Genomic DNA, 12495 nt, shown 5'->3' with positions numbered 1-12495 from the left:
ATCATCATAATTGTTTTCATAGGATTTAAACACTGAAATCAGACAATGTAAAATTAATGGTCCCATTTTGCATTAACTGTTGGATGAGATATTTATCATCAGCTGTAACTCAGCAGGTTTCCTGCTGTCTTGGGTGATAGTGTTTCCAGAGTCAGCTTAATTAACTCGCATCGCCTCCATCTTTGATTACTGGCTGTACTGATAAAAATCTTCATGAAGCAGTGTTAGGAAAATAATACGTAAGATTTCCTTGTGAAACTTTCTGAAATGTGTGAATTGAGAGAGTGTACATTCTGCTTTAAAATATATTGAATGTTTCGATGTAATTTTCTTGTTATAGATTCAGAATATGAACAACATAATCACTTTCCCATTGGACAGTTTGCTGAAGGGAGATCTGAAAGGAGTAAAAGGGGTATGTTTATCTTCTTATTTATATATATAATTATTGTTGGTGTAACTAATACATTTAGCTAAATGTATTCATCTTATCTGATGGGAAGCATGGGATACTGAAGTAATGTGTTCACTTAATAAACAAGAGAATTTTTTGTTGTTAATTGAGTCATCCCTTCTGTTTGTGGTTTCACATACAGCATGCTCTTGACTGTGTATACAAAACAACATTTGAGAAGCTTTAAAAGTAGCCCTGAGTTATAGAAGATAAACAGATAAAGAGGTGTAAGAATTATTAATTTAGAAATATTTATTTAGTAGAGGGAGGCTAGTACTTTCTTTAAAAGGATTATTTTTAATATATTTATTTAGCATTCTAAACTTAGCTGGAACTGTGTGAATTATTAAGAAAGATACATTACACTGCATGAGCATAAGTTTTTTCTTAACAAAGCTGAAATGTATTTGTGCCCTGAGGATATTTCCTATTTGAAATAATAACAACTTTGGACTCAAATGATGGTATGTTTATAATAAATTTCAAAGCCTGTAGCCAACAAACTTACTTGGCTTATGCTTCGTTTACTACTGAACAAACAGAAAGCGACTGGCAGCTATTGTTCTAGGACACCGAAGGAAGGAAAATGTACATAGACTAAAAATGGTCTCTGTAAATTACTGGAGGATAAAGAGATTATTAGTATGATAGGCTTATTATTTTTGTGTTCCTTGCTTGCCATATTTAATTCCTATTGTTCTTTTCTTTTTCTATATCAGAATAGATACATTTATCACAATACAGTGTTGCCCCATGTTCCTGGCTTTAAGAAACTCATCAAATGCTGTTTTAATTTTATAATTGTTGAGATAATTAGCAGAAATGTAGGAATTAGTTCCTAATCTGTAGTTGCAAAGTTTTTCCAGCATCTGACAGTTAATGGTATTTTTTTGGAGTTGGCTGATTTCTGAACTCCAGAAGAATGTCAACTACTGTGTTCTTAGACATCATTGAAGTAACTCTACAACTTAATAAGATCATTTTATCCAAATTGTCTGCAGAGGGAAAAAATAGAGGAATTTGGAATGTAAGTCATTCAAAATTCTCACAGAATTAGTTATGTCAAGCTGTATGGCCTATACTGTTCTCTGCTGTTCCCATTAAGTCAGTAGGAAGTGGATTTCTTTAACTTCAGTGGGATGAATCTCATCCTTGGCCAAGGCCGCACCACAGCTTCAGGACAGGCGCTGTTCTCCAGTGGAGCCAGAGCTGGAATGATGAGAAAATCGCTGATTAATTGCATAGTGGGCTCTTGGGATGACATGTGGTTATACCTTTTAAGGAGTAAAATGGAGCTGTAAAAAGCATCCTAGAAATGCTTTTAAAAACATGACTGTAGTAATTCTGTGTACAAGCTTGTTTTTCCTGTGTGCAGGATTGCTTTTACACAATCCTTAGGTGAGGCGTTCAAGAAAGAGGGGAGTCCCTTATTCTAGTAGGTGCTGCAGATGGCCAAGGTGTGTCTTCATCATTAGGTCCACAGTATTTTCCATGTAAACAACATAACCGTATATTTTTTTTTTTCTTGACAGGACCTGAAAAAACCCTTTGATAAAGCTTGGAAGGACTATGAAACAAAAGTGTATGTACCTTTTAAACTTTCATTTAAAAGGGAAGTATAACTGAAATCTGTAAAAGTCATTATTTAATGTTAAGGTCCCAGACAAACAGAGTTCTAGCTGAGAAGCTGAGCTTTTTTTTTTTTTCCCCTCTCCCCCATCTTGCCCTCCCCCTTTTTTTTTTTTCTTTTTTTTTCTTTTTTTTTCTTTCTTTTATTCGTCTTTCTTTTTTTTGTTGTTCTTTAAAACCTGGACCTATGTGAAAGCACAAGTGCATGGACACAATAATTTTAAATTCTGTAATATACAACTTACTTAATGAGCAAATTGTCTTTTGTGTGTGTACGTGCATGACAGTTAGTGTCTGCGGTAGACCTCTTTGCTTAATGAATTCCAAGTAACAAGTGTAATCTCCCAGTGCACGTTTATCCACTGCGTATTCTTCCATTCCAATTAAGAAAGTTTTGCTTTAATTGGGAAATAATTTTTAAAAATTTTTAATAGGATCCATATTGCTGCCTTGTAACCTACTACACATTAAAGTCCACTTTCCTGCCTTCCTCTGCTTTTGGAGGACACTATTATATAAAAGGAAAAGTTAGCCACCCTGTGTTTTCATCCTTAACTATCAAAAGTACAGCAACATAATTGTACTTGATGTCCTTTTAAGCATTTGTTGTTGTTGTTTTCTTCTCCTCATCGGTGACTAATTCACTATAATTAGCAAGTTTCCTTAGTCAGAAGAGCACAGAAGAAATTATATACTTCATGCCTGAGTGTTTTCAAATGTCTTAACAAAATATATCAAGAATATGCAAGTCAAAATTCAGTTCTGGATTTGTTAGCCTACAACCCTTGTCATGACTCTGTCATGTCTCATGCTCTGGCGCATCTTACGAGATGGTGCCCAGTAGGAAAACCTTGTTTAATGCTGAGTTGCTAAGGCTGCTGAGGGTGTGAGTTTGTTTGCCGCTACCATTCCAAAACTGCCCATGGTTCTGGGTCAATCCAGTAGCCTTAGTAAACCAGATTTAATTAGTGTGGTGGATTTAAAGATATGGATATTTTCTGCATTTCGTGCCAAGTTTGGATGCTCTCAGCAGGTGTCTTGTGCACTAGGAGTGGCTGAACACCTTTATGAGTCTTGTCAACTGTGGCTCATGTTACATGTTCAGCCTAATTTACTATAAGCCACTTGTTTGAAGGTGCCTGATGCAGAGTATAAACAGCTATAAAGTTAGTTTTCATAACAGAATTTTGTGTCCAACTAAATTAATCGAATGGGTCAACAAAACTCAGCACCTAAAATCAAACATGATCAATTTTGGTACCTTTTAAATCTTCAAGTGGTTTAGTGCCCTGCATCAGGAATAGTTGTTTCCTGGGTTAACTTAGTAAACTTTGTCAGCACAGCTGATGGTCTCTGAATTACAATTTCATAGTGAGTTTTATTATTTAGTCCAGTATTACCTGAGTTGTCGCAATTGGTTGAGTTTCGTGTCACATATCCAGCATTTTTGATCTTCTGTGATCGAGTGCCACATATGGAACCCTGATGATGCAAGTCCAGAAGAATCACATACCATGACACTTTTTAGCATAAATAGCTTGCAGATCCCCAGCTACCTATATGTTGGTTGAGAAACTAGCAACGATTTTTTCATTTTTTTAATTGCACAAAGGTGTAGGGATTCTGTAGTGTCCACTGAGTTGGTCCATCTGAAGCTGTGTGCAAACAGTCTTCAAAAATGATTCCTGGAGGTGGTTTGCTCACAAAAGCAACAAGTTTAGCAAGTTAGATAAGCCTCATTATTCTTTTTGTGAATATAAATGAAAACCGTCTAATGTACTGCTTTCCAGGCTCAGTTTGTGAGGAAGACCTGAGCGGCTTTTGGTTTTTGAAACTGCCTAGATAGAGCTGCATTTTTGTAGCTAGACATTCTGAAAGGTTAAGATAAACCTCCAGTCTGACAGTCAGAATTCTTAGAAGGTTGCGATGGCTCTGGGGTTTCATGTTCTTAATACCAGTGAACAGTCTCACTTTGTGCTGTGCCAGCTACTGGCTGTTGAAGTAATTAAGATTTCTAACCATTGCACATGGCAGCAGTTGATCTCTGAGGATGGGTCATAAAGAACAGTCCTGTAATTTAGTCTGCTATTCTCCACCTGTGCTTGATTGCTGAATCTGAAAGCTTGTTTACTTATATATAACTTATTCATATTGACATCCGACAAAGTTTGTGTGCAGAATTTTATAATACATTCTGCATGCTGCTGGAACATATAGCAAGAACACTGTTACTACTGGGCCAAGAGCTCTGATGCTTCTAGAATTTCTGATAGAATATTCACCAGGATGAATATGTTGCAATGATGTAAAGATTTGTACTTTAATCCTCAGTTTGGTCATAGCGGGTCTTCTGTTTCAGTGTCAGGTACTCCAGAAATATTTCCATTTGTTTTTAAACTTAGTTAAGTATTTGAGTAGTAAAAATGCGCATAGAAGATATATTTGAATCTGTGTATTTGTTAATTCTGATTTAAGAACAGTAGATACCTGGAAATGTTGTTGCTTATGTTATTTAATTTAGGACCTGAAAATGTGATGTTGAGTGTTTGTTTTCTACCTGTGGGATTGCTTGTATGATACCATGAGATTGTTTTTTCCTTTTAACCAACAGTCCATTAGAAAGTCTACTTTATGGCTTTGCTTTCAAACAAGATGCTTGTTTTTTGATCCGAAGCAGGTTATTTTTTTCCAGTGTAAGTAGATAACCTCTTTCCATGTTACCTCTGTAGTTTCTGAAAGATATGTTTCACAAATGAAGCACAGCTCCTTGACAATGCTTACTTGTAAGCCATTTATGTGTCAGGTTATTCAACATGCAAAAACTGAAGGCAGCACATATTCATCAAGAAATTCTTTCAGATCCGTTATCATTTTCTCTGATATTTCCAAGTGGTGGGCTGGTACAGTTGCTATGCGCTCTAGTTTTTTTCTTTTTTAAGCGGTTAGATGAAAGCTTCACATCAGTATTCTAGAGTTTAAAGCTCTTAGTCTAGCCTGTTGGACTCCTTCGCTTTGATCAAGACCAAAGGATCATCTGCTTGAGGCTTGGGATAGAGAGCCTGGGAATTCTATGTACAGGAAAATTCTTTAAAGCAAGGGGTGCTTTTTGTCTGTGTGTGGTTGTTTTATAACACCATAAATTACTTATTGTGGCTTAAGTTGGGCAGTCAGGGAATATTGTTTTTCATAGCAAACTGCATCACTTTTATGAAGGAGCAGACCAATTGTCCATAGTTCTGTCAGACTGGAGGTTCCCCGATACCCCCACCTGCAAGTAGGACTGTGGGATTTGTCAGACCCCCTTGTGCGTAAGATCAGTTCCCAGATCAGTTGAGATGTTACCAGCTGTCATTATTGAGCATTGGTCTTTACAAATCAGAGATAGGAAGTTTAGATGTGATTTTTAAGCTAAGGTGAGAATATTCATTTGAGCCTGAATCTGTTCAGGTCAGCTTTACCATCTACTAAATTTTGAACACAGGAAAACAGTGAGGTTTTTCTGGGTTGCTGTTAACTATGCCACTGAGGTTTCTTGAGATAATAACGGTTTTTATTCTGTGGCTGTCCCAAATGGATCTGAACTTCTTTTAGCTGTGCATGTTGGTCATCTATAGCAGCGGGTGGATGCAGAGTCATCTAAGGACTCTTAATTGCGAATTGAATTTCTTCGTTGTAATATCTTCACAGTGTCTGTCTTAACAAAGGGCAAAGGGACTGGGAGAGGTAACCTCAGTCTTACCTACAGTCTGCATTGCCAGAAGGGGATGGTGGATGTAGGTGTTGGTAGACAGAGGTTTGCTCAGCCTTCTCCAATCTGTTACCTTAGGTGAGTGCTTGTTTGGACTGTGCCTAAAACCAGTCCTAGATTTACGCTTAGTTAGCTATCTTTTCCTGTGCTACTTCTTCAAATATGTGAATATCTCTTTTTATTCTGCTCTTTGCATATCCCTCTGTATCATATGCTTAGAATCACACCATTCATCTGCATTTCCTAGTCACAAGTACAGACCTGTGAAGCTAAGTGCCAGATATCAGAGTGGTATTTTTGTAGCCTGTGGAGAAGTGAGTGTCTTCAGCCTGATTTCTGTCTCTGTAGGCTGTCTTTATAAGGAAGAATTGGAGCTTATTTGCCTCAATATCTCATCTCTCTTACTTGCACCTTTGTGATTACATACCAGCTGCTAATATACCCAAGTGTGACCTATTTGAAAAGAAATTCAGTTAAAAATTTTGATGTGTCTAGTCTTGTTTGGGAGAGCGATGTTAAGACCCATTCTTTTGCTCTTGGATCACCACCCATCAATGTTGATTATATGCAACTTCTTCACCCTGTAGCTACCTAACTTCTCGGAGTATTTTCCTGAAGACCACCATAGCTGAAGTAACTGAGGGAGCCTGGATCCATTTTTCTTTATACCTTGGGAGTGTTCTCGAATAAGGGAATAAGAGGAGCAAGTAACCCGTAGCTTTATGCCAGCCTACCTCAGTAAAAAATTGGGAGCATCCTGAGGTGACATTCCTCAATAATTCATCTTTTCTCACCACCAGTCATTAACATGCTTCAGTTGAAGCTACAAAGATTTTTAAAGCTTTAGAGTAGTTAAAAGCAGCGCATTTCTCTTAGGACCTCAGTTCCAGTCCTTGTTTCCCATACACGAGCTGGGCGGTGCTGCCTGGCACTGCAGCGGGACCGGTCTGTCTGTGTCCTTTGGGTAGAACTGGTGCAGACTGGGCTGTTATTGTTACGAGGCGATTGCTTTCCCCCATGTACTTAAACACTAATGGCAGAGGCGCCGGGGGAGCATATGGGGAAGGAGTACACATGTCATACAAACTGCTCATTCTCCCAGCAGGCAGACCGTATTCAACAAGGCAGTGAGCCAGATTTCACCCACATTCCCCAGTTTAATAGGTCCTGTTGTGGTGGATTTTGAGGTAAAGACATTCTGTCAATTTTGCACAGGAAATAGAAGCTTAAAGTTACTGAAGCATATTATTTACTCATTTTTTTAGCTGAACAGTAGTGTCTGTATTCCAGACATAAACCTGTTTTTCCTGAAAAGAAATGTTAATTTTTTTAATCAAAGTGCCTTATTTTTAGGCCTGTAAATATATGTTATCTTCAAAAGTCCTCTGCTAATAAGTGTTGCGCTAATGCTACGAAACATAAATGCTAATGAAAACTAACAAGCTTTTCCTGGGAAGGCTGACTCCCTGTCCTCCTTTGCTGTTCTTTTAAAAGCTGGGTATGAGGTCTGTTATGCACAACTGAGTGAAGAGAACAAGTTGTTTGAATGTGCTGATGGGATTATAAAATCAAAGTAGTAGGCTGAGGTACCTTACGTTACTGTGCAGAAACACAAGCACTCATACCAAGATATAACTCTATCATTAATGATTTGTTTCTGAACCATTTGAAGTCAATGGAAGAATGAACAAATTCTTATTACAGTCTTCTGTAAAGATATCTGCATAGCTAGTTGATTAACTGATTCTGTTTCCAGTTTGGTAAACTCTTTTAAAAAAAATTATCTGAAAATTCTGCAAGCTTTTCTCAAATTACTTCTTCAGAGCTCTAACTTGACTAAGTAGATCATTGATATTCATAGGTTGTAGATATTTTTGCCATGTTTCCTTTTAAAGCATGTACATAAGACAAAGTAGAGGTCACATCTTGGAAAAAGTGGCATAGAATGAGTGTGCTAAACAAGGCAGCTTTAATATAGAATCATAGTATAGAATCATAGAATCATTTAGGTTAGAAAAGACCCTTCAGATCAAGTCCAACTGTTAACCTAACACTGCCAAGTCCACCACTAAACCATGTCCCTAAGCACCACATCAACATGGCTTTTAAACACCTCCAGGGATGGTGATTAAACCACTTCCACATCCCTGGGTAGTTTGTTCCAATGCTTGATAATCCTTTCAATTTAGAAATTTTTCCTAATATCTAATCTAAACCTCCCCTGGCACAACTTGAGGCCATTTGCTCTCATTGTATGGCTTGTTACTTAGGAGAAGAGATGGATACCCACCTTGCTACAACCTCCTTTCAGATAGTTGTAGACAGCAATATGGTCTCCGCTCAGCCTCCTTTTCTCCAGGCTAAACAACCCCAGTTCCCTCAGCTTCCCTTCGTAAGACTTGTGCTCCAGGCCCCTCACCAGCTTCGTCACGTCTTCTGCACTCTCTCCAGCACCTCAATGTCTTTCTTGTAGTGAGGGGCCCAAAAATGAACACAGGATTCAAGGTGGGGCCTCGCCAGCACTGAGTACAGGGGGACCATCACTTCCCTAGTCCTGCTGGCCACACTATTCCTGATACAAGCCAGGATGCTGTTGGCCTCCTTGGCCACCTGGGCACACTGCTGGATCATATTCAGCTGACTGTCAGTCAACACCCCCAGATCCTTCTCCACCAAGCAGCTTTCCAGCCACTCTTCCCCGAGCCTGTAGCGCTGCCTGGGGTTGTTGTGACCCAAGTGCAGGACCCGGCACTTGGCCTTGTTAAACCTCCTACAATTGGGCTCAGCCCATCGATCCAGCCTGTAGAGATCCCTCCGTATAGCCTTCCTACCCCGCAGCAGATCAACACTCCCACCCAACTTGGCATCATCTGCAAACTTACTAAGGGTGCACTCAATCCCCTTGTCCAGATCATTGATAAATAGATTAAACAGAGCTGTCCCCAATACTAAGCCCTGGGGAACACCACTTGTGACCAGCCACCAGCTGGATTTGACTCCGCTCGCCACAACTCTTTGGACCCAGCCATCCAGCCAGTTCTTTACCCAGCAAAGAGTTCACCCATCCAAGCTACGAGGAGCCAGTCTCGCCAGGAGAATGCTGTGGGAAACAGTGTCAAAAGCTTTACTGAAGTCCAGGTAAACAACATCCACTATATACTGCTTTGAGCCTGAGATTCCATATTAAGTATTTTTATTTTGAAAGAGATTACCTGCAAATGAAATGGAAAAAGCTTTGAATGAATCTGCAGGTAATTGAATGAATCTATTTTGAATTAATCTGCATCCTAAAGTGCAGGATGAGTTAAAGTGAAAAGCATTCCAGCACTTCCAAAGGAATAAGATGACTTCTTCATTCAGGACTTGGGTGATAAGAGAGAGTCATGCTTCACTGTCAGCCTTGGCAGATGGTAGGTTAAAATAAGGTGGAGGTTCTTTCACTGAAGGGCTAGGTTGCCAGAGCTGAAGTTGGAGAGTCAGGCTGAAAAGGAAGACTAGACAAAGAAAGGATATTTGAAATGCAAATGTATACTGTTATTTTGTCAAACAAAATAGCCCTTGGAAGTACTCCATTTTCCAGAATGCTCCCTGTTCAAGCCTGTGCCTGCCAGGTGCTATTCCCAGTCTCTGCACCTTCTCCTGTCAGTACCCAGACCCAGCCTGGCTCACCGCTGGCTGGGGAAGGGGAGGAAGAAAGTGTTGCTGCCAAGCGAGCCAGCTCACTACTGCAGGTACCCAGGGTATTCTAGCTGTTTACCTTTGTTCGCTGGCTGAAAATAGATACCAGTCTTTGGCATGTTAAACAGTAAAATAGGTGCTGTCCTTTTTGAAGTTTAAAAAAGTAAAAATGCCTACTTTATTTATTTGTACCATGATTTGTATGAGAAAATTGATTTCTTTGAAATACAAATCAAAATTTATATTGAAAACCAGTTGCTTTTCAATTTGGAGCTGTAAAAATAGTCATATAGTGGAAACTGAACAGACAAGACCATTTATTTTGTATCTGATCGACTTTTCTGTTGTATTTCAGCTTTACTTGTCTGTTATAGAAATCTGAGCTCACTGTGTATTAGTCATGTGCAGCTGTGTAGTAAATGGTCTTAAGTGTGCTCAGATTCTAATCTTAGGCAGCAAAATCTATATATGTGATATGTGCCGCATGAGCTTCAAGAACAGCAGCTTCACAAAACATTTGCTTCCTTTTTATTCCTTCAAGAGGATTTTTCTAGACTTTTCACAATTTTCTTATTAATTTTGCTTAACTGATCTGCCTAGAAAACCCAAATACCCTGCAATATTTGGAAGTCCCACAGTGGTACATTGTAGAACTGACTTTGCCAGAAGGATTTGGTTAATGCCAAGTGAGTGAAGGTGAGTTGGCCCTTGCATGTGGACAGGAACCAGGCCAACCTTTAGCACTCAGATTTGCCTGCAACCCTGCTTTACGTTATTTCTTTGTTTCCCTAGAGACAAAGCGCCCTGTAGTATCAGTCAGATAGGAGGCAGCATATTACTGTAGCAAAATAACAGGTTAAATTCTGGATTGCAAAGCTGAAAATGTAGTTAGAGACTAGAAGTATAAATAATAAGGAAATGGAAATGTGAAATGCTCCATCATATATCTCTGGTACTTGTCACCGAGAGATGGTTTGTGGTTTTTTGGAAAGCATCTCTGAAGATTTTGAAGCCACGGAGCCTGAAGCTCCAGCGAACAGCTTCAACGATGTCTTATTTCTCTGAATTACGTGGTAGATGCAGATGTGCTTTGGTCTTGGTTTAACTACTTTTTGCCTGTGGACTGTGGTTTATCCTTTAAAGAGTAGAAAGGACTCTTTCACCAAAATACAGCTCTTTCTTTAAAAGGAATTCAGCTTCTTAAAACAATGTATGCTGTAATATTATGCATAATGTTTGGCTCTTTGGCAGTATTAGTTGTCTTTTGGCTTAACTAGCATTATAGAGACACCTTATGATATGTTAATAAACTCTTAACATTTTAGAGGTTGTTATGTTATCCTATGTTTGAGTATTATTCTCTGTAAATAGTGAAAATACAAAACAATAGCACTGGATAGTTATTAGACTTGACTCACATTTCAGTGAGTTCTCTGGCCTCATGAATTGTTGATGTGGAATTTGAGAGAATTAAAACCATCCTGGATCTTTGCTCTGAGGTTGGACATTTTTAGAACTATCAAATATGATATAATGTAAACTCTCCTAGAGTGTGTGCTGGAATGGAGCTGTGTATTTGTCATTTTCTGTGAATCTTTTTCTAATGGTTTATCTTCCTTGTTCACGGTTGGTGTCTGGTTAATTCTTGTGTTTGGACTCTGTATTCTGTGGCTACAAAATGACATAATTTGCAGTAAGTGAGTAAGAGTACAGACTTAGTTTTGATTGAACACAGAACATTCTGGAATCGAGGTTTTATTCAGGCAGGCGAAGGTTTTCAGGATATTTATTTCAAAGGAGAGGAGCTTCCCTCTGAAGGTCCACTGCTGGTGGGACACAGTGGGCTGAGAAGGGGCATGCTGCTGCTGGACGTGTTGGCTGCTGGAACACGGCACCAGCTGGCTCTGCCGTGCCTGCCGCTGCCGGGAGCACAGGGAGGCTTTTTGAATTGGCGTTCAAAATATTTCCCTGTGGAAATGTTACAGGATGGGATTAATGGGTTTAATTCTAGTTTTCCCTTGCTGCTTGAGGTGTAGGGGAGGCAGTTCCTCATCCTTGAGAAGTGTAAGTACAGAATGTGGTGTTGACTGGGAGTCCTCAGACCATCTAGGATGTTTTTCCATACTCTGTTAGGGTAATGTTAACATCAGGTTAAGAGAGCACTTGAGACATGTCAGCTTTTCAGAGGGAGAGCTGAGAGACACTTGACTGCCCACGCGGAGGTAGGACAGTGCGGGTGCTATTTGTTCCCCTCGTCTGCTTCCTGTATTCCTGTGTAATGCTTCCTCCTGTTCAAAAGCAGTTCAGCATTTCCTCAGGAAGCTCTTTTCAGACTTTTCAGCTTCTAAACGGTACAAGTGGCAAACTAAAAGTCTTTCTCCAGAAAGTAAACACCCTCATGTATTTTATTTATTAATAATCTTTTTTCCTGTCAGGCTTGTCTAACCGAAGTAGTATAATTATGCTACTGCCTTTAGGAATAATACGGAGAATAGCTGTAAAAAATACGCAAGTGTGTTTAGGGGAGTTATACTGTATGGCAGGCATTGGTTATTCATTTATATTCTGCAGAAGAACCTGTTTTATTCAGAGCTCTTGGAAAATGTTCATGGAAACTTTTAGGGAATTAGGACAGCTGGTCTAGCAGACTTTGAAGTCTGCAACGCAGCCGGCTGGCCGGTATTCCCAGTGCCAACTGGCTTGGTAGCAAGTAGAGGTGGCAACTGTGATTTTTGGCTTAGGAAATCCTGTATATATAGAAGATGACTTGATGACAGGCAAGACTCAATAAATCTGGTGACAGAATTGAACTCTCTTAACCAGTGTTTGGTCAGTTGGCTTTAAACATCCTCCTGCATTTAAAATTAAAATTCATTATTTTGTTTCTGGATTTTTTTTCTTCAATGCAAGAATATAGTATCTTCCTCTCATTTAGTATCTTCTTTTGGAATAGCTGTCAGGACATTATTTTAACAGATGATAGAAT

The 12495-nt window shown here is 39.2% G+C and overlaps 1 protein-coding gene across 3 annotated transcripts in view; it reads left to right on the top strand.

The window, feature by feature from the left end:
- The window catches only part of ASAP2 (ArfGAP with SH3 domain, ankyrin repeat and PH domain 2), a 94427-nt gene that overhangs the window by 35741 nt on the left and 46191 nt on the right, over nucleotides 1-12495 (top strand). For 2 of the 3 annotated variants that reach the window (XM_065630816.1, XM_065630815.1), the window contains exons 4-5: nucleotides 341-415; nucleotides 1987-2036. In XM_065630816.1, coding sequence (XP_065486888.1) covers nucleotides 341-415; nucleotides 1987-2036 — 125 coding nt within the window. Of the gene's footprint in view, nucleotides 1-340; nucleotides 416-1986; nucleotides 2037-10049; nucleotides 10206-12495 lie in introns of those variants that run through there. The other variant, XM_065630817.1, reaches the window with a different exon arrangement.

Source organism: Caloenas nicobarica, chromosome 3 (genome assembly GCF_036013445.1).
Source record: "Caloenas nicobarica isolate bCalNic1 chromosome 3, bCalNic1.hap1, whole genome shotgun sequence".
Lineage (NCBI taxonomy): Eukaryota > Metazoa > Chordata > Aves > Columbiformes > Columbidae > Caloenas > Caloenas nicobarica.
Note: the sequence above shows the minus strand (reverse complement) of the source record. Positions and strands in the feature narration are given on the sequence as shown.